The 20,858-nt window shown below is 27.3% G+C and overlaps 3 protein-coding genes across 3 annotated transcripts; 2 read left to right on the forward strand and 1 right to left on the reverse strand.

The window, feature by feature from the left end:
* Window positions 1–1,580: 1,580 nt before the first annotated feature.
* On the forward strand, window positions 1,581–3,998 carry LOC123298101 (ras-related protein Rab-30-like). Its single transcript, XM_044880005.1, has 4 exons — window positions 1,581–1,617; window positions 1,732–1,938; window positions 2,941–3,276; window positions 3,483–3,998. Exons 2-4 carry the CDS (start codon window positions 1,768–1,770, stop codon window positions 3,585–3,587), a joined length of 612 nt encoding a protein of 203 aa, XP_044735940.1. The 5' UTR covers window positions 1,581–1,617; window positions 1,732–1,767; the 3' UTR covers window positions 3,588–3,998.
* Window positions 3,999–8,576: 4,578 nt separating this feature from the next.
* On the reverse strand, window positions 8,577–10,835 carry LOC123298790 (retinol dehydrogenase 12-like). The gene is made up of 6 exons (XM_044880887.1): window positions 10,572–10,835; window positions 10,396–10,503; window positions 10,160–10,336; window positions 9,884–10,097; window positions 8,829–9,021; window positions 8,577–8,768 (listed from the first exon to the last, which is right to left on the reverse strand). The coding sequence occupies exons 1-6, from the start codon at window positions 10,732–10,734 to the stop codon at window positions 8,577–8,579; spliced, it is 1,047 nt and encodes a 348-aa protein (XP_044736822.1). The 5' UTR covers window positions 10,735–10,835.
* A 1,849-nt stretch (window positions 10,836–12,684) lies between these two features.
* LOC123298095 (Krueppel homolog 2) lies at window positions 12,685–19,522 on the forward strand. The gene is made up of 5 exons (XM_044880000.1): window positions 12,685–13,132; window positions 15,335–15,516; window positions 16,402–16,469; window positions 17,916–18,049; window positions 18,112–19,522. The coding sequence occupies exons 1-5, from the start codon at window positions 12,972–12,974 to the stop codon at window positions 18,338–18,340; spliced, it is 774 nt and encodes a 257-aa protein (XP_044735935.1). The 5' UTR covers window positions 12,685–12,971; the 3' UTR covers window positions 18,341–19,522.
* The last annotated feature ends 1,336 nt before the right edge of the window (window positions 19,523–20,858 follow it).

Here is a 20,858-nt window from a genome sequence, read left to right on the forward strand (position 1 = left end):
CTACGGAAAACAAACTAGTATTGGCCAAACGGTCGTACGACCGCTTTCTCACTTTCTAGAGAGTGCAGGTCTATTAGTCCTCTTTCTATGTCTATACTCTAATATTACATGATGTTTCATATATAAATACGGAATATTCATGAAATTTAAATTTGGTTCAAATATTTTTCTTCCATAACTTAAACGACTGAACATTTCAACTAAACCATTATTTTAGTAATTAATATCTTTTCATTAATTGAAATTGATTAATAAAAGTACAAATTCAGTGAGAGCATTTAAAAATTTCTAAAACGGAAATTCAAATTTTTATACGGACGTGACATCATAGTACGGACTTGTCAAATTTGTTGACATACTGTACGTATGGTATTAATTACTTACATTTTATATGGTATTTCATTGAGTTATATTATTCTACGGCTTTTTATTAGAAAACTTAATAATAACGAGTGTAAATTCTGTGTTGTAAATTCATTTTGTTAAAGTGTAAATTATACATTGAACTGTCACCAATTGACAGGTCACGAACTTATATGTCATCAACAGAGAGCGCCAAAAAACTGCGTTTAAATATCTCAAAATTATAATGTATTTTAAATATTTTTTACACTGAAATACAGCATTTTTTAAGCAGTATTTATATTTTTTACTTTATTATAACGGTGTAAACAATGAAATAAAAATATCAAAAAAATACATGAATATTCCCTATTCAGTTTTGTAAATTTTATATAAGGCATTTTACCATTAAATACATTTAAAATGATCACTGAATTATTGCAAAGAAATTTATATGGCATCTCGATAGATTCGAAGCGATTAGATTAATATACAGAGTTATTTACATGAATTAATTTTTGAGAAATGAAAAACACGCAAATTTCTAAAATTAATCATCTGGAACAATCTCTACAAAATTAAAATCATTTAATATACAAAACTTTTTCTACGAATATGATATTTACGGAACGCATGGATCGAATATATTTTTTGGTACATGAATACAAATGCAATGTAATTTGCATTACGTCAGGCTAAGACTTTATAGCTGATGGAAGTGTTTGGATGTAATCTATTTAAAATCTATCTAAATTTTAAATTGATTTGAATATGATATTTAAAAGAAATTTAATCTAAATAATGGAATTTACATAATAATAATGAAAATTTTGTTTTCAATTTTATCTTAATGTAATTAATCAACAGCATTTATTTTTTCATGAGTGATTTATATTTATAGAATTTTTCATATGATTCGAATAAAATTATAAAATACCTACTTTATTTTTAAGAATTTTAAAATTTTAATTCGTATTAAATTAAATATCCCAAGTAAAAGTTTGTTTTTAATCATGTTTGCATATTTTTTTATGTTTTTAATAGTATTCATATTCATAAGTAATAATTAAAATTCAATCTACCTGAAATGTTATCTAATCCGTATTACCTGTGAGCTAATTATGTATCATTGCCAAAAATGGTAGTAAGAGTGAAAGAAATGTCATAACAATTAAAGAATATGAAGAATTTTATATATATAAAAATTATTTGCTCATAAAATCTTAATAAAATTAAGAAACATATTGAATTTTATAACTAGAAATTTTTAAAAATGTATGTCGATAATTATTTTTATTTGCTTTTTTAACAATATGGAACACACCTCGAAATTTAACAACAATAAAACATTCTAGAAAGTAATATTATGTTTTTCAATTATTTTTTTAGATGTGTCGATAGAATTTTGATGTATTTTTAAACATTATGGAAGATTACAAATTCCTTTTCAAGGTTGTCCTTGTTGGGAATGCTGGTGTTGGTAAAACATGTTTAGTGAGACGTTTTACTCAAGGATTATTTCCACCTGGACAAGGTGCTACTATTGGTGTTGATTTTATGATTAAAACGGTTGAAGTTGATAATGAACGAGTTAAAGTATGTATGATTACATTTATTTTCTACTGATTTTATTCGCATTTCATGTCTTGAAATCAGTGATGAAACTGTGAATATTCTAAGCATCTAAAAACATAGACAAATACTTTTTATTCTATCGAAATATCCAAGGCTATCTCTCAAAAACCAATGTCAACAATTGTTTCATGATCTTTATATTTTGGAATTCCCTATAATGTCAATATTATCAATTTAACCTTTGTTAAAAAAATTCGTTTTAATGCGATTAAAATGTTATTAAATTTTTTTTGCAATGGATCGAATATAATTGTAATAATCAGAAAAATAAACATGAATTAGAAATAATCATGAATTAACAATTGGAATAGATGCGTTTTTAATGGGAAATTAATACCAAAATTAAGTATCAACCTCTAGAAATAAAAGAAATTGTTTTATAAGTATCCACCCAAGCCAACAATAATGATACCCCTCTTTAAACTCAACTAAGTTTTCTTAGAACCTGAAGCTATAAGAGATTCCTAAGCTATGAAGGTGGTAGTTCAATTGACAGTGCCCTTAACAGAGTCCCACCACCCTTCTCAACTGGGTTCTAGTCAGTTTCAACCGATCACAATCCAATGATTTAGCTGTAGCTATGCACAACTTGGTCTATCACTCAAAGTCCCAGTAATGAAGATGTGCTTGTCGTAGCCACTCCTTGATTCAGTAAATTACGGAACATCTTGTTATGGGAATGACAGGCTCAGATGAAAGGGGCGTTTGCGACGACCTCTCTCATTCCAACGAGTCCGCTACTTCGTTCCTTTTAACGCTAGAATGGCCCGGTATCCAGATCAGTCTGACTGTTTTATTCAGTGCCAGGCGATTAAGTTCCTCGAAACATTCATAGACTATACTCGATTGAAATATTGGCACCTCAAGGACCCGATGTAAATCTGGCTATGTGATATCGCTCTTACTATTTGTATTAATTCGAAATTAACAGAAATTGATATTAATTGATATCGTTGTTTTTAGTTACAAATATGGGATACTGCAGGTCAAGAACGATTTCGATCAATTACCCAAAGTTATTATCGTTCAGCACACGCATTAATATTAGTTTATGATATATCATGTCAACCGACATTCGATTGTTTACCTGATTGGTTACGTGAAATTGAAGAGTATGCTAGTGCAAAAGTATTAAGAATATTAGTAGGCAATAAAATTGATCGTGAAGATCGAGAAATACCAACTCATGTGGGTGAGGATTTTGCACAGGCACATAATATGTATTTTCTTGAAACATCTGCTAAGGAAGCGGAAAATGTTGAGCGATTATTTATGGAAATAGCTACAGAATTAATGGAGGTAACTAATAGACTTTTTTCTATTTATTAGATTTTAATTTAACTAGTATGATTTTCGATTAAAAAATATATGTTAGTGGGCTAGAAAAAACATAAAAATAGGATGATATTACTCTTACTTCTTATTTTCAATCTTAGCCAAACTTCGATTTAATAAATTTTATTATTGAACTATTTTGTACTAATGTAAATTTGTTTATTATTTAGCAAGCACGAAGTAAAGACTTACCACGTTATAATACGGATTCAACTTCAATAAATGGACGTACTACATCCATAGGTGATAGTAGTTGTTGCAGTAAAATGTCGTAAAAAATAATTTTATTTAATTTAGTCATAAACTTAATTCAAAACAAACGGTATTTTAATAAAAAAGACAAATATGACAAACACACGAGGTGAAAGTATTGGCAGGGCATTTGAATAATCATTAAAAAAAAGTGTCTTCAACTAATTCAACTGAGTTTTGGTTCGAGTTTAAATGAGTCTGATATTTGTTTAGTTCTTATCATCTCTATAAATAGTTAGAATAACGAAGTCATTAAAATAATTTTTAAATTATAAAATCAGACTATAAATAAACTGGACCAATGTCGGTATTTTGTAATTAAGCAATACTGTAGATCCATTTGAAAAATTATATAGCTTTTTTAGTATGGATTTCTTGATCTATTTTTGTCTATCTATTATCGAGTAGTAAAAGCTAGATAACATGCAAGTATTTCGAATTTTCGACTCTCGACGATAATTTTGGAATTTATTTAGAAAATATTTCGGATTAAATGGTACTTTTTTTTTTCTTGATGTGGTCTTCAATAGGATATTACTCGAGTATTCACTACTGTGTGACTTTATAAATCAATATCATAAATTATATGAATGTCGGCAATATCACCTATTGTAAAAAAACGAAAATTTGTGTTCAAGTTGGAAAAACAATACCTAACTAAAATTGTATTGTCATGAACCATTTCACGCCACGAAATTTTGTTTGTAGTGATTTGGTGATTTGAGTAATCAAAATACTTGGGTTGTACACAATAAAATACGCATTGAAAATTCATTTTTAAGTCAAATCATTCTGATATGAAACACCGTTGTTTTAGTTTGGTAAGCTTATTTCATAGTATTTTAACTAAATCGAATGGATTTACAAATAACAAATTAAAATATCCTACTCAGTGATGCTAAAATAAAATCAGCTTGTTGTTTAAATATTTTTTAGTACCTATATAACAAATAATAATTATACGCTAGGTATGATATTAATAAATTAAATTTTGTACAGATTTTAATCTAAAAACGAATTTTCGAATAGTCAATATAATTAAGTTTAGACTTTTAATTAAAATTAATAATAAAAATAATAATTACCTACTTATTATTTAAATTATATTAATTAAAAAAATATTAAAAACATATATAGGTAATATATATTTGCTATATCTTGCGCGGCTTCTATAATAAAAAAAAAAAATATTCTTTAAGCAAATATGGAAACATATTTTTATTAAAAATTATTTATTTTTGAATACAAAAAACAAAAACCTCTTAAATGTAAATAATTTTTTTGATAATACAGTAAAACACTTACACTGAACTTGTCTATTATTGAATATCGAATTTCTAGTGTTTGTAAAATGTTACAAATTATGAAGCTTGCAATATTGATAGAAACTCGGTAGATTCTAGCAAAAATTAAGCAGAGAAGGCAGAGTAAAATTTAGATTAAGAAGGAACTTTGATTCAAAAATTGATTAAATCATTCCTCTTTTTAAAAGGGATTGTTAACCCCCAAAATTAAAGAAGTAAACTTATTACTGAAGGCTTGTAAAAACACAACGTAAAAGCGTTGACAGATTTACTGAAGTAATAGAACACTATTTAGAGTACTATATTTTTTCTCTTGTAAAAAGGGATTCTGCTTTTGTATATATATATATATATATAAATTCTTGTTAGAGTAAGTTTTTTACTGTATTAAATTGATATGTACCTGCACAGCATTTAAGTATTTTATTGCCTACCATTCCGGTTGAGAGACCTATTGTATATTTTTTTTTAAGATAAGATAATGATAAAATTATTAAGTTGTACAGTCTATCTCTATAAGATTTTAATCAATATTACTATGTTTTTATGCCCAAGGACCGATTCATTTATGTTTATAGAGATGTATCCAATTTTTAATTTAATTCATATTGTCTAGTTGATATATTGTCAATATCAAACACTTGAACTTAATTTAAATTTTACCAAATTTTTCACCCTTTTCTGAATCGTATCTTTACACGGAGGCGTCAAGAGTTAGATATCTATCTGGGGCGAAAAGTTATGAACCTAGAATAAAGAAAGTCATCCCTCTTGGTGGTTAGTGCGCAACTGTTTATCGCGTAGTAATTTTCGATCTATTGAGTAATGCTCAAATTTACTACACGACAGTTTACATTAGATCTCATATCAGCATTTCGTCGACTACTCACTTTTGAGACTCCAAGATTCCAGTTCCAAGAGAAATTGAGTCATATGATATTTAATAATACAGTCAGGTTGATTTTGATACCGGGTTACTACTACAAAAAAGCAAAGGAACTGATGTTCTTGATGTTCTAAATCAGAGAGTGGTTTCACCAACACCTAACTTGGTTATTGTGTACTTTATATAAGTCAAAGTCTTTATATTAAACCACATAACATATGAGGGCGAGACTGTGGAATATAAACTCAGAAGCAGGAATGCCAACCCGACTCCTCTAGATATTCGATCTAGTACATAACCATCTCCGTAATTCTAATTTTATATGAGTTCAAATTCCTCATACATGTATATTTATATTAAGTAGTAGTCTTCAAGAACTTGTTATTGAGATACCGAGCATCTGAGGTTGTGATTTATAGTTAATAGTATCTCGTTTGTGCTGTGACTTTTTTTTCGAAATTACGGCTTGTAAAATATTTAATGTTTGGTATGGACAATGTACACAAAACACTCATATTGATCACTATTATAATTGATAGTTACCTTAAAAGATCGTTTAAAATAAAAATAACGGAATAATTTCGTTAATGGTACTAAACATTTAAAACTATCTTATCTTGAAATAACTAAATATGTGATTAAATATATTTGTTTCTGTTGTAATAATATTGTAATAATATATTTTAGTTGAAGGATACACTGTAGTCAGGCTTGCCTTTATCGACACATTCCGTAAACAAATGACATAATAAAATTTTCTTTTTTAAAAAAAACTCACTTCTATCATAAAATTGAAATACGTTCCCTCTATTCAAATAGAAAAAATTCCAGATATTAAAGATTAAAGTTATTGAGGCTTGACTGCATTTCTAAGCGATAAAAGGGCACCTAACTACCGTGATCGTTTACATTATTTAGTTAATTTACCATTTAAATTTAAAAAAATGGTCAGTAAATAATAAATAATAGTTTGTATAAAGAAAATTTTAATGTGATTTAAAGTATTTAATTTATTGTGCTGCTATGAAAATTAATTTGTGCAATATGTACTTAAAATAATATGCTAATTATTTTTAATAATACTCATTTTATAAATTAATGAATTATGCTTCTATTATTGTTAAAAAGAAATATAATGCAATTTATTATGTTTAAAAATGTAATTTTTTTTCCAAAAGGTTCGTAAATACACAATGGGGTCTGTGAAATTATGCTTAAGGGCTATCACACTATCGTGACAAAAAAAAATTTTTAATATACCAAGTAAATGAGATATAAAATATACGGAGTGTTTCAAAAATACATTGACAAGTATTAATGTTAGATTAATTCATATTAATTTCGCCTTTTGTTATAAATAATTCAAAACAATTGAGTATCATATTTGAGCTGTAATTTTATTATGAATGTCTAAATACATAGAAATTATAACAAATTTCTTTTAGCCGAAGAATTACGCACTTCAATAGCTACACGATGTCTTCAACATCGTTTAACATTTGATACATGACATTTCGGGTTGTGGTAGACAATAGGGATGATGAGTAAATTTTTTTTTATCACTTCATGTGAAGAATTCTCCTGCACGCGGACAGAAGTGAAGTTAGTTTTTGAAAATCTTAAGAAGTATTCAAAATATGAACGTTTAAAACTCCTAATTAAACAAAGAGGAATGTATAGATTAGTGATGTCAGTATCGCCATAGAGATTACAAAAAAATTATGTTTTGTCTGAAAGAGACGGATAGCAATGTTTGAATGCTTATAACTTCTTCGTTTTTTTATTAAATTTTAATTTAACTTTCAAATGTTAGGATATCACGTCTACATTTTTATGGGTAATGTGGCAAATTCGATATTAGTCAACTGCGTTGGCTCCAAGGTTGGCGTATTTAATTTCAAGATTCTTTTATTTTGTTTTTAAAGAAATATGACTTATATCATATCGTGTTGAAAAAACATTTTTGTTAATCAATTATTAAACTAAATACTTGATTTTATTTTATTATTAAATCATAATAAAAATTGTTAATATACTATGTAGTTGTAAAATCATAATAAAAGTATTTTTTAAAATTATATTTATCGTTTCGAAAAAAAATGCAATGTCATTTAAGATGTTGAGGCGTTTTATTATCAGTTGTATGCACGATACATACAAAATTAAACGACTTGAAGTAATTCAAATAATTTTAATACATATGTAACTAATTCATTTAATCTAACTAATTTTGGAACACCCGTCTAGGAATATGTACCTTCGTTAAACCTTTTTTTTTTATTAATATTTATAACTTTTTCATGAAAAATTAATTTGATTAAAATGGTACTAAGGCACACCAAAGACAAGAATCTTGTGCTGACCAGAATATTACGCTGCGGTGAGTATTATACAATATGTTGGGCGTATTTTGCAATACTTAAATTATCAAATCACTAATTACTAAGATTTATCGACGTCGTGAATTGTGGCGGTAAAACCTAGATCGTGCACAACAACCGATGTCTCAAAACTATTTAAAAACAAAATTCAGTAATTTTATGGAACCAAAATGTCAGCAGTGGAAGAGACATTGTTGAGTAGGCCACAGTATACGAATGACTCAAGAACCGAACACTAAGCAAAAATTAATATCCCCGGTCAGAATGAAGATTTCCAGAAATACTCCGAAATATACACCCTTCATAGTTTCGTAACATTATTTAGAATTAAGAGAAATTAAAAATTAAAAATTACAAAAAATATTAATAAATATAAATTTTTTTTATTTAAGTATAATAAATTAGAAAAATTTTGATTATAAAAATAATTTTTAAAAAGTTTTACGGTACACCAAATTTTTCTATATTTAATAATTTGTTAGTAAAATTAAATAATTTTTCTTGCAATACAACATCATTGGAAAGCTTTGATGATTTCAAAATTCGACAATTACTTATGTAAGAACCACCTTTTCCATTCAATTTTTCCGATATACAAGTATGGACTATTGGTATGGCACCTTGTTCTGGACTCTAAAAGGAAATAAATTGTTTTTTTCCATTTTTTAAACATTTATATTTATCAAAACTCACTTTAAATATTTTTGTCATCCAGGGAATAATTTTCTTAAAATGCGCATTATCAAATAGGCATGTATCAACAATACCCGGATGAACTGCAAATACTTCAATGTTTTCGCTTTTTAAAAATTTATTTAAATATTTTGTGAATAAAATCTGTGCAAGTTTTGATTGACCATATGCTAATGTTTGAATATAATTATTCCTGAAAATTAAACCATTTTAATATATTAATTTTATGAAGAATTTAAAGAAATTAACCAACCAATCAATCTTGGTAAAGTTCACTGATTGAAAATTAGTCATAAGGGGTAGCATCGTCACAAGGCTCACACAATACATATACTGCTTTATAACTGGAAACGAAAAACGTGGAAGGAAGAATGAAATGTGGAAGAGATGCTTAGCAACAAAATTTTCGTCCGTCATGGCAAATTTCAAAGAATTCGCTTATTAGGAGTTGTTCAAACGTAAAGCATCAAAATAAAGACGAGTGGACAACTTGTCTGAAAGGGAAGAATATCAAAAGGTAAGTCCAGAAGAATCAAAAGGTATTAATAAAGATTCTTTGATTTTTAAAGACATCAAACCAACACAATATTAAGAAAAATAACTGAGATTATAAAATAATATAATCTCAGCGTATCAGTCGGTATGGAAAACAAACCTACTTAAATAATTTTTCACTCTAAAATTATTTAACAATGATTAACAATAATAAATAATTAAATATTAAATTATAAAAGCGAGGATTATAATGGTATTGAAACTATTATACTCCTCTCATTTTCAACATAAAGCGCCCCACCCAAAATAGCCCCGGAAAAAATAATTCCGGAAAACATAGACCCGAAAAAAATAGACATCAACATCGTTATTTATGTGGTAACAAACTTTTGTCACTCTTTTTTCGGGTCTATTTTTCCCGGATTGCTTGGGGTCAATTTTCACGCTATACAATGAATTTGTAAGTTTGAAAAGTGAAGTTTAACGTGAAAAGTTCGAGTTCAAAGCAATATAAAAAAATAAAAGCTAAAAATATTATATGAAATAATTTTAAAGCCTACTTTAAATTGATATCTTCAAAATGAATTGTATCACAGTCTTCATGGGCAACGGACGATACATTAACAATTCGCGACGTATATCCTGTTTTTAACGCTCCTTTCTTTAAATTTGGCAACAGTAAATGTGTAAGTACAAAATGGCCTAAGTAATTGATTCCAAATTGTGATTCAAAACCATCTTCGGTTTCTTTGTATGGTCCAAACATAATACCAGCTAAAAAATAAGCCAACGATTACTTTTTAAAAAAATTCCCCAAATTAATTCTAGATACGTACCATTATTTACTAAATAATTAATTTCAGGATAATCATTCGAAACCTTTTCAGCGAAATTTCTAACAGATTTCAATGATGCTAAATCCAATTCATAAACTTTTATATCATTCAGATTTCCATTTTTATCATGTAAAATTCGTTTTGCGACATTTTCACCCGATTTTATATTTCTACAAGCTATAAAAATGTTTTAGGTCAGAAATATAAATTTTGAAAAAAAATCAATTCGAAATTACCAATTATAACCGTTATATCACAATCAACAAGTAATTTTGAAATTAATTCTCCAATACCACGTGATCCCCCGGTAACAATGGCCACAAATCCTTTACGTGATTCGATTTCTAAACAAATTAAACGATTTGAAAAAATTATAACATATACTTTACGCACCTGTAGTTTGAATGCTTACTTAACTTATTTCTTGATTTTAAAATTTGGTCCTCAACCACTGCACGAAAACCCAGATAATTCATATGAAATTCGTAAACTAAAGGCATTATCCACGATTTTCTTGTAAGTATTGAATAAAACACGAATAATGTACACGATATTAACAAAGTAAGCCAAAACATTTCACCGGAATATAAAATTTTGACTAAGTTCTATGAATGTATTATTTTCTTGTTTATTTAAAAAATTAAGTAAAGAATATTTTTTGAGAACAAGTGTCGCTCTGAACACATCACTTAAGAATGTGCTGTATGTTTACTATACATTATGAATATAAATGAACTTTCTATTCCATTTTATATTAAAACAGACGAGAGTGCGATAATATTTTGATAGTGGGTTTTCATTTTATCCCCTATTCGAATCGTTTCATCCCTAATTTAATTAAAAACCTGAAAATAGATAAACATATGTTTTCATAATTTTTCTAACGCATACAAACATATTATTTGTGTGTAATTTTCGTTATCATACACAAAAATCATTTATAAAAATGCACTTGATTATTGACTCCCTCCCTCCATACGAGAGTACGAGACGCATCCAACGCTTATCAAAGCATTTGTATGTAACGTGTGTGTGTTTAATTTGACAGTCAATGAAAATTAATGCCAAAGTTACACTATAATATATAAAATAACATTAGGGTATCATAAAGGCTGATATTTTACTGTCACATTCAGATTAATGTGTCCTTAAATGGCCTAAAAATGAGTAACGTGTATTGTCATGCTGACACTTGACGTACTGCCACAATTTTTATTTTACCGATGGTTGCATTCAGATCAATGTGTCCCTGAATGACCTAAAAATGATTAATGTGTATTTTCTTGCTGACACTTGACGGCGAGTTTGAGCGTCAAATTATGTCACGTAGTCAGTTAAGCCATGCCGCCATGCTACCATCTAGAAAAAAAACTTGTGTCACATCTAAAAAAGCTAAACATAGTTTTAACTTTTTATTCTCAGGATTTATTTGGACAGTACTGGCTAAATAAATTTATAATCAACTATGAAATAGATATTTAACAATTTAAATTTTTTTTGCACTAATTAACCCACAATTGATAATCATATTCACGACTTCACGAGTCATTGTAGATATAGTTAGTTGTTCATTTATCATTACCAATATTACCATGTGTTTTATTAAAAATTAGGTTAAGGAATTACTTTTAGTATGTATAACATGGTGAATATAAGTAATTAGTAACCTAAATTAGAACTCTAGAATATTTAAGTAAATAAGTTTAGATATTATTATTTTGATCTGGGCAAAAATTTAGAAATCTAAATGTGTAACCTATTACTTAAAAATTTTGCTATTCTGAAGAAGGCTTTTGGTAATGTGGTAATGTGTTCGTTCCTGTTTAAGCATACCTAAGCACCCCTTTTAGCTCTTTTCCTTAATCACCTCCAATTCCTAATAAAAAAAAAAACTGTTTTTTAATTAATTTTACTTTATTAAAAAGAAATATGCCTAAAAACATAGTATTATTTCAAAATACGAATAACAATATTAAATTTTACTGATTGAAATACGGAAATAATTGATTATTCCACAACCAAAATAATATTTTAAAAAAAAAAAATTAGTATTTCTTAAATATTCTTATATTTGCAATTATAGGAAATAAAATCTCATAATCTATTACGTACTTTAGAAAAAAGATGTACATTGAACTTTATAAATGATCCAAGGTCATTTTACAAAATCTTTACTTAACTTTCTTTATTTCCTTTTAAATCGAATCGAAAGTTAATCATTTACATTCATTGATAAGTAAATAAAAATTAAACGGCTTTAATCACAATTTGTAATTATAAAGTTATAAAACATTAAATGTCATTTTTTGTAATACATGGTAATAATTAATTACCTGACTATTTACATAAATTAATTAATTAAGAAGCGCTTAATTAATTAAATAAAACAAATTAAACAATGAACAAACATGAGTACCATCTATTATTAAGCGTAGAAAACATCTTAACAATTTCTACTGACTACAGAGGCACCTGTATCTTTTTTGATTATATACCTTTAATTAATAATTTAAAGGAGAGGAATCAACACGCAATTTACATTACACGATTACACACATTTACAAAAAAAAACTTGTTTTCTTTCAATCGAATTTCTATTTACACAAGAAGTAAAAGAAGACAAACATACATTTAATAAATACGTTTTCAAGAGTCGTGAAAGTTGTGAAAATATATTAAACAATACATGAGTACTAACCTCAACTTGTATGTGATTAAGCAGTATTATAATTTTATAAAAAAAATAAACATTTTATAATTTTATTAAATTATAAAAATTAATAATTGTTCTGTATTTAAATACATTAAAAAAATGAGTGATACTACATCTGAAAATAATTCAAATCAGCAAAGACCTAAGGGTTTGGAAGCATTAAAAAGACATTGTATTGCAAATAAAATTGATGTTGCCCTTTGGGCAATTCGAATGCTTACAATAATATGTGCTATTTTTTATGTAATACCAATATTCGGGTAAGTTTTATCATTCTTTAATTGTTGTTCCTGTGAGAATTACATGCATATTTTGAGTACCCCGAACCTCAAAATTATTTGAATTATTAAGTAGGACTAGTATATAAACTTGTATTTGTCCTAAAAGTTTAGCCACGTCATTTTATTTTTTTTTTTGGTATGTCATTTGCATATTTTCTCTAAAAATATAGCCTTTGAATAAATTTTTTATGAATATGTCTGTAAATTTTTATATAAAAACTTAATCACATATTTTTATGATAAATTAATTTAATACTGAACTATTCAAGGTCGAAATAATAGTTAAGTATTATGTTATAATTATAAAAAAAAAAAATTGTTATTTAAATTTTATAACATGTAGCTAAGCGTTGTTTTGTTATAAAGTTCAGATAGATGGGACGATTTAAAAAAAATCTGCAACGTTTTTTTACGGGGCCCAATTTTGCAATTCTTATTGTATTGTTTTACTTGACCTATTGACTTAAAATATTTAATCTCACTTACAGATATGCAAATATACTCAATATTTCCAAACAAACTAGGGCTACGAAAATTATAAATAGAACAGGCTGCGTAATTTAAACCTAATTCTAACTTCATGACGGTTTATGTTGCCTATAGAATAAGTTGGTTTAAATATGCGGCTTGGAACTTCCCATAAAGCTCACATGCTTCCCTAGGTATTCCTGTCAATGGCTATAAAGGCCCAGTTACATTGAGACGTCAAGCAACGTCAAAATCAAATAGAAGTAATTTCAACTTAACATGGATGGCTCTTATTCGGTTTTCATGAGCTACCCACCCTCAACATTTACGTCACTTGACGTCTGAATGTAGCTGAACCCTAAAACTCCGGTCCGGTAAAAGTCCGGTTAAGCAGCAGAAAAGATAATAATATAATTAATTTGACCCTGAGCGTACACGAAACTCCGGTCCGGTAAAAGTTCGGTTAAGCAGCAGAAAAGATAATAATGTAATTAATTTGACCCTGAGCGTACACGAAGTTTTTTTTATACTATCAATTTATGCCATTTTTACTACCGATGCAAGTGAGAGAATTTCAAAATATTTTGAAACTTAAGTTTCACACCGACTTCAAAAGTTAACCTTCTAGCGCATTCAAACTACAGCTTCATACACTAATAAGTTCTTTTTAGAAGAATTATGTTTTATCTTTTAAAAAAACTACAAACTAAACGTAAAATATTACTTAGAATATCGATGTCTGGAAAAAAAGTGCCCTCAATTTGGCAGATGAATAAATATAGTGCATTTTGGGAAAAAATTTAATAATCGGTTAAAAATGGGTTTTTGCGTTATTAATGACAAATTAAAATTACGAAAAAAGTTTTAAGGAGCAAAATGGACGTAATAAACAGACAAGTAAATTAAGAACCGTCCTAAATTGGCTCAGAACTCAGTCGGTCCTATCGTACAGCTCCCATTGAAAAACGAAAATTCAAGAACATTGTTAACCGAATATGATGTTATCGATTAAATATTTATGGACGGTTTTGTCTTCTTTTTTTAATCAAATCCAAAATTAACGATCCCCTTCGTAGGTTTTTACATTTAATTGTGGCACTATTGGCACCCTATTCTATGAGGAAATTACCATGCCATGAAAATACACCGTAAATGTTAAATTTCGTAATTTGTTCCAGTGTGAATAGTTTTTTTTTAAATCACGTAATTGTTTCCTAGGCATAACTATTTTTGAAATAATTCTAAAGACCAAATTATAACCTATTTACTAATGTGTACTCCTTTCCACATTATTTTCAAGAATAAAATAGATTTTTTACGTGGTACGTTCTCAAATAGGAATTGCACCTGCAGAAGATTACTGGTTACCTTTTCTACCGTTCCTGTCTATCATAAGCTTTTAATAGAAACAAATTTGCTCTGAGAGAAAATAATTACTTTAAAAAAATTTATTTAATCAAAGGTCAGCCATTTCCGGAATTTCAGTTAAAAATAAAATGTATAAAATTAACAATTATTTAAAAACGCTCACGGAAAATTTATATGGATCTCACTAAATAATTTTTCGGTCTATAAGAAATGAAAAATTTAGGGTTTTTCCTTTATATATTTTGTAGAATTATTAATTTAATATAAATATTTCAGAATATGAATAATGTAAAATTCTTTGGAACAAGTTATTAATTTATTGATTGATTTTGTATTTAATTTCAGAAATGCAAACAACACATATAACAAAGTATTATTAGCCAATGCAGCTACAAGTGCATTAAGACTGCACCAACGTTTACCAAGAGTATCATTAACAAAGGAATTTCTTGCCGAATTGTTTGCTGAAGACAGTTGCCATTATTTACTATATTCATTAATATTTTTGTATGTGTCACCGGCTACATGTATCCTTTTAAAAAAACTTTCTTCGCTTAGAGCGCTAAAAATTCTGCACATCTTTTTATTTGATTTCATTATTTTCATTAAATTATTAATATGAAAATATTTATGTAATAAAAAATTATTGTATGAAAAAATCTTTTCCATTGTTAAGTCGTAAAAGGTGATTAAAAAAAAAAAAAAAAAAAAAAAAAAACATCTTAAATTATCGTTTCTAAGAATAATGATGGGCATTTCGAATTATAATTCGACCTTCCTCTTAACCTTGTCTATATTTATATGGCATCTCTACACATAGGAATTTTTTTAACCCGGAACTGACTTCCATAAGATAGTATCTTCTCTTATTAAGAGTTAACAAAAATCTATTTAAACATGGACCAAGTTAAATTTACATAAATTAATAAATTAAAAAGTTGAGTTAAATTTACATTAATTAATGAATCTTGAGAGACAAAAATTTTAATCATGTAATCAACCATTCTATTTAAGAACGTAAAATTGCGAATAGTTATTTAATTAAAATTATATGCCCTGCCATAAATATCAGATAACTTGCGCCTTCAAAATCTTGGTTTGTTTGCAGTTCCTTACAAAAGCATTAATACACTTAGGAGTGATTTGTAATGAATATTGTCTGTTATTTATTAGCTAGAATTTTAGATAGGAATAGTCCATACCAATTAGCAAAAAATATTTGAAAAGTTTGCAACAAGTAGGTCAGATATGGTAATGTTTCGCTTTGCTCCTTTAAAAAAAACTTTCAATACGAACCTGTGTTAAACATGAGAAGGTCATGGTTAAAAAAATGGAAATTTAATATATATTTCTATTCTATATTATTCATTATTTATTAGTAACAATATATTTCTTTAACAGTTGATTTTTAGTGGTTTTGCTTCCTGTTGTTCTTTTTGCAACCTTACACTCAGCAAGTTATTCACTTACATTATTAGACGTAAGTATTATTATTAATATAATTAAATTATGGTGGATATTATTTGTTTACCTTACGGTAATACATTAATGTGCACATGAATGCATATGTGTGTGCTTATACATGGTGGCCTAAGTTATAACAACAAGATTTCATCAGGTGGTAGTTAATAATAAAATAATGACAATTTCTCAATTCACTTATAGCTGGAGAGGCATCCTTTTTTAAATAGAAGGTGTTAAAATTTTAGAAAAAAAAATTATAGTGAAAATTGTAAAAACTTTTGATTAGAAAAAATAGAAATTTGGCACACAATGCCCCAAGCATGAGGCATTGCTTATTATTGTATTTGCAATAAAATCAATGGCGTTAGAGATTTTTTCTCTCCAAACTCTACCGTTCGTTAAATTTCGTGATCTATCGCTATAAGCATTAAATCGTGTAGGCTTCTAAACTCGTACTTTTCAATTTTTCTATGCAGACTTTTTGGTAATATTCACAAGAATAATCTTTTTCTTCCAAAATTTTACTCTGTATCTAAAAAATGACGTTTTCCTGGCTATGAAATTGTCATTGTTTTAACGTTGATAACGTTTCTGCTGTTATAACGCGGATTACCCTGTACTATTCAATATTACCTTTTATAATATGATCAGGGAGTAGGAGAAGAAAATACTTGTCAACCCTGTTTTATCGTCAAGTTTATCGATTTCTTTTTTTGTGAAGCAACCTGTATATAATACATAAATAAGAATGTATGATTATTAATAGCTGAGAACAGCCGACTACTATTCATTAAGATAATTACTTATTGATGTTAATTTATGAAACTTTAATCATTTCAATTAAAATAATGTGATTTTAATATTACTATATTTTATGTCCGATGATTTATTACATTTATTATATAAATATTAGAAAAAAGGAGGTAGGAATAGACTTTGTAAGGTTATAAAATTTGATACAAGAACTTTGAATCTGTTTTTCCAAAATAGATAAAAATGATAAGAAAATTTGTAGACTAATTTCTACTTTCGGTACTAGCAAATAAGGCAGAAAAAAGGTAAAAATTTTGGTATAGGTGTTCAAAAACGAAATGAGATATTAAGCTGAAATTTTTATAGCGTGTTCAGTACGTAAAAATTGAGGCTAAGTTCGTAAATGAGCAACATAGGTCAATTGGGTCTTGAGTCCGTAGGACAAATCTTGCAAACCGTTAGAGATAGAACAAAAATTTAAAATGTAAAAAATATTTCTTATAAAAAACTAAACAACTTTTGTTTGAAAATTTTTTCGTAAACGTCGCTGTTTATCCGTGAGGACCCAAATTAGGATAAAACTTTTTTTTAAATATTGAAATAATTGCAATCTATTTTCCATAATGGTAGTTCGGAATCCTTGTCAAGTGTTTCTTATGTTCCAGTCGTATTCCAAATCAATCTAATATCTTTATTTACTTCCTTATAGACTTTGGGACAAAATTCTTGGTGGGGTGCACGAATATTGATTTCTTTAATAGAACTACAATCAAGAAATATCTTACGCCTTATCAGTTTCACGGAAATTATTTTAATGCCGTTCACGGTATTTCTAATTTTAATGTAAGTATTTTAGGAAATTTACTTTCAATATCACGTATTAAAAATAAAAATTATTTTTTTAGGGGCCGTGCTGGATTATTAACACCATTCATCTACTATCACTTTTTGGTACAACGTTATTTATCTAGACGTAATCCGTACACCAGAAACATGTTCAGAGAATTACGTTTACAAATTGAAAATCTTGCACAAAAACCAAATTTACCATTAATCATACGAAAAGCATTATACAGTATGATTACAATTACCACCAAACTTGCACCAGTTCAAGCGCAAGCTGCAGCTCAATAATTGAATCTATGATATTTTTATAAAATAAAACAATAATCTCCGTAAACACAACTTTCTCAGAAACAAAACAAAAGAGTTTTTAAAAAACTTCTAATTTACCATAATGAGATAATAGAGGTTTTATTGATTTCAATATAATACAGAAAACTTTTAAATGAAAAAGAAAGAGATACTTAAATTTAATTAAATAATATTTAAAAAAAATATTCGTGCCAGATTATTCGAAAGTGTTCATCATGAAATTTTAATACGCCGGCGTATATTCACGAAACTTAATTTTAATAAATGCGTAGTGCATTTTACTTTTAAATTTGCACTTAAAAAAAACTATGTTAATGAGTTTTGCACATTGTATGTGTTTGATATTTGGTTTTTGAAAAATTGAAAATAGTTGTTTTTTTTTTGTATTATATTAAATTTTTAAAATTTGTCGGAAAATTATATTTCATTTAATTCTGAGAAGCTTTTTTTTTTTGTACTATTATATACTGTTAATTGTTGTAAATCCGTGAATGTTTCATTATAAAATTTTGCCTTTCGTAACACATTTTCATGTTTCATACACAAATTATAGAGGTTGCTTCTTAATGCATTTTTTTTATAATTCGCTTTAATTTGATTGAATTGAAAGTTCAAATTATTCCCAAATATCGATTTTAAAGCAGAAAACAATAATTTTAACTGTAAAAAATTATTCTCAAATCACGTTTTATCCGCAATTGCAATAACATCCAGCTTTAATTCCAGATATATTTGAGTAATAATACTTACATAAAAATGAAACCAGTTAGCGCTACTGAACTACCTCAAAATCATTCAAATTTGTCTATATAAATAACATCCTAATACGTTTCATGTCTATAAGAAATAATGGAAAATTACTGAGAATGTCAAGATGCGGCTTTTTTAAATTAAGTTAACATAGAAGGTAAAATGCATAGAAAATATTTTCAACATGCAGCCGAAATGCGGAATTCGGTTAGTTTTAAATATTGAACAGTCGTATATTTTAAAAAAACTTGATATTTTATCTGGTAGGACATGAAACGTGGTGGGAAGTAATCTCTATACATCGAAATGTAGATTGGGCGTACTCCAAAGGCCGCATGTTGGTTAATAAATAGGAACTGTTATTATAAAATAGATTCTTTACTCGCGCAATATTAATTTATGACTATTTTTTTTAAATATGACTCTTTAAAGAAAAAAATCATAAATAGGGAATATTTCAACTTTACCCTCTTTATTTATACTGTTTAACATTTCAAAGAATTTTCTGTAGCTCAGTCTGATATAATGCCACATTTGTAAAACTACGAGAGTGTAGAATCCGTAAAACAAATGAATAGGAACAAATGCTGTTAAAACTTTTATGATTTTTGACATTTTAATCATATAATGTACATATGAATTATGATTTTTTGACAGTATTTTCCTCTCTGTATGGTACTGCCCAACGTGGTTTTTTTTATAAGTGCAATTATAAAAAAGGCATAATATAAATCGATGCAATTGTACAATTATGAAAATATATTAATTTTCATCCTTTTCACTCCACAAAGACAATTCAAAGGGTGGACCTAGCAAGTTTTAAGAGTAGTGGCGAAAATTCATGATGGTGCTCTATTCCTCAATATACAATGACTAATTGTAATGAAACCGTGAAAAAATCTAAATTTTTTAAAGCTGAAACAACCAAAATAGTTTATGTGGGGGTGACACACCATTGACACTATTCTAGGGCCGCCACTGAAAGACGTACTATATTGTGATAAATCTATAATCAGATTTTTCAAAATTAAATGATTTATAATCTCAAATAAAATAATTATAGAGAATTTAAACAAATAAAATAGAATTTGTTCCAATTTAATGGCATTTGTATTGCAAAACGTATATTTGTAATAATAAAATCATTTTTACGGAAACCATAAAAGTTGGAACATTTTACTATAAAAAAAAATAATAAGAGTAATATATTAAATAATTTAAGATTATATCATTTTATTTTTATTATTAAGATATTAATCGTTTATAAACAAAATACTTTTATCAAATAATCTTTAAATATTCTATATATAAAAAAAAAAAAACAAAGGTGTATTTCTTCAAATTTTGAATGGTGGAATTGTTTGTCCAATAGATATTAATTAGTTTTTTTTTGTTATTATGTTGATATTCATTTTTTTTAAATGTATGAATACATGTGACTTTTGTTCGAAACTTTTTTTATTTTTTTATCCTTGTCCTTCCTTATTCTTTTAACTTTCTCATATTAACATGTAAGGATTCAAGATTTCCTACTGTTAAAGGGGTTCTTCTAAGCTTCCAAAGTGTAACCATCTCTCTTCTAAATTTCATCAAAACGAGACTGGGCGATTTTCACATCAAAGTAACAAGTAAGTATAGATATATTATTCGTAAGGAATCAAGATTTCCATAGATATGGGAAATCACTCGCTGTAAAAAAGTAGCCTTTGACCGAGCTAGAATTATTTTCTTATTTTAATCTATGACC

Source organism: Chrysoperla carnea, chromosome 4 (assembly GCF_905475395.1).
Source record: "Chrysoperla carnea chromosome 4, inChrCarn1.1, whole genome shotgun sequence".
Classification (NCBI taxonomy): Eukaryota; Metazoa; Arthropoda; class Insecta; order Neuroptera; family Chrysopidae; genus Chrysoperla; species Chrysoperla carnea.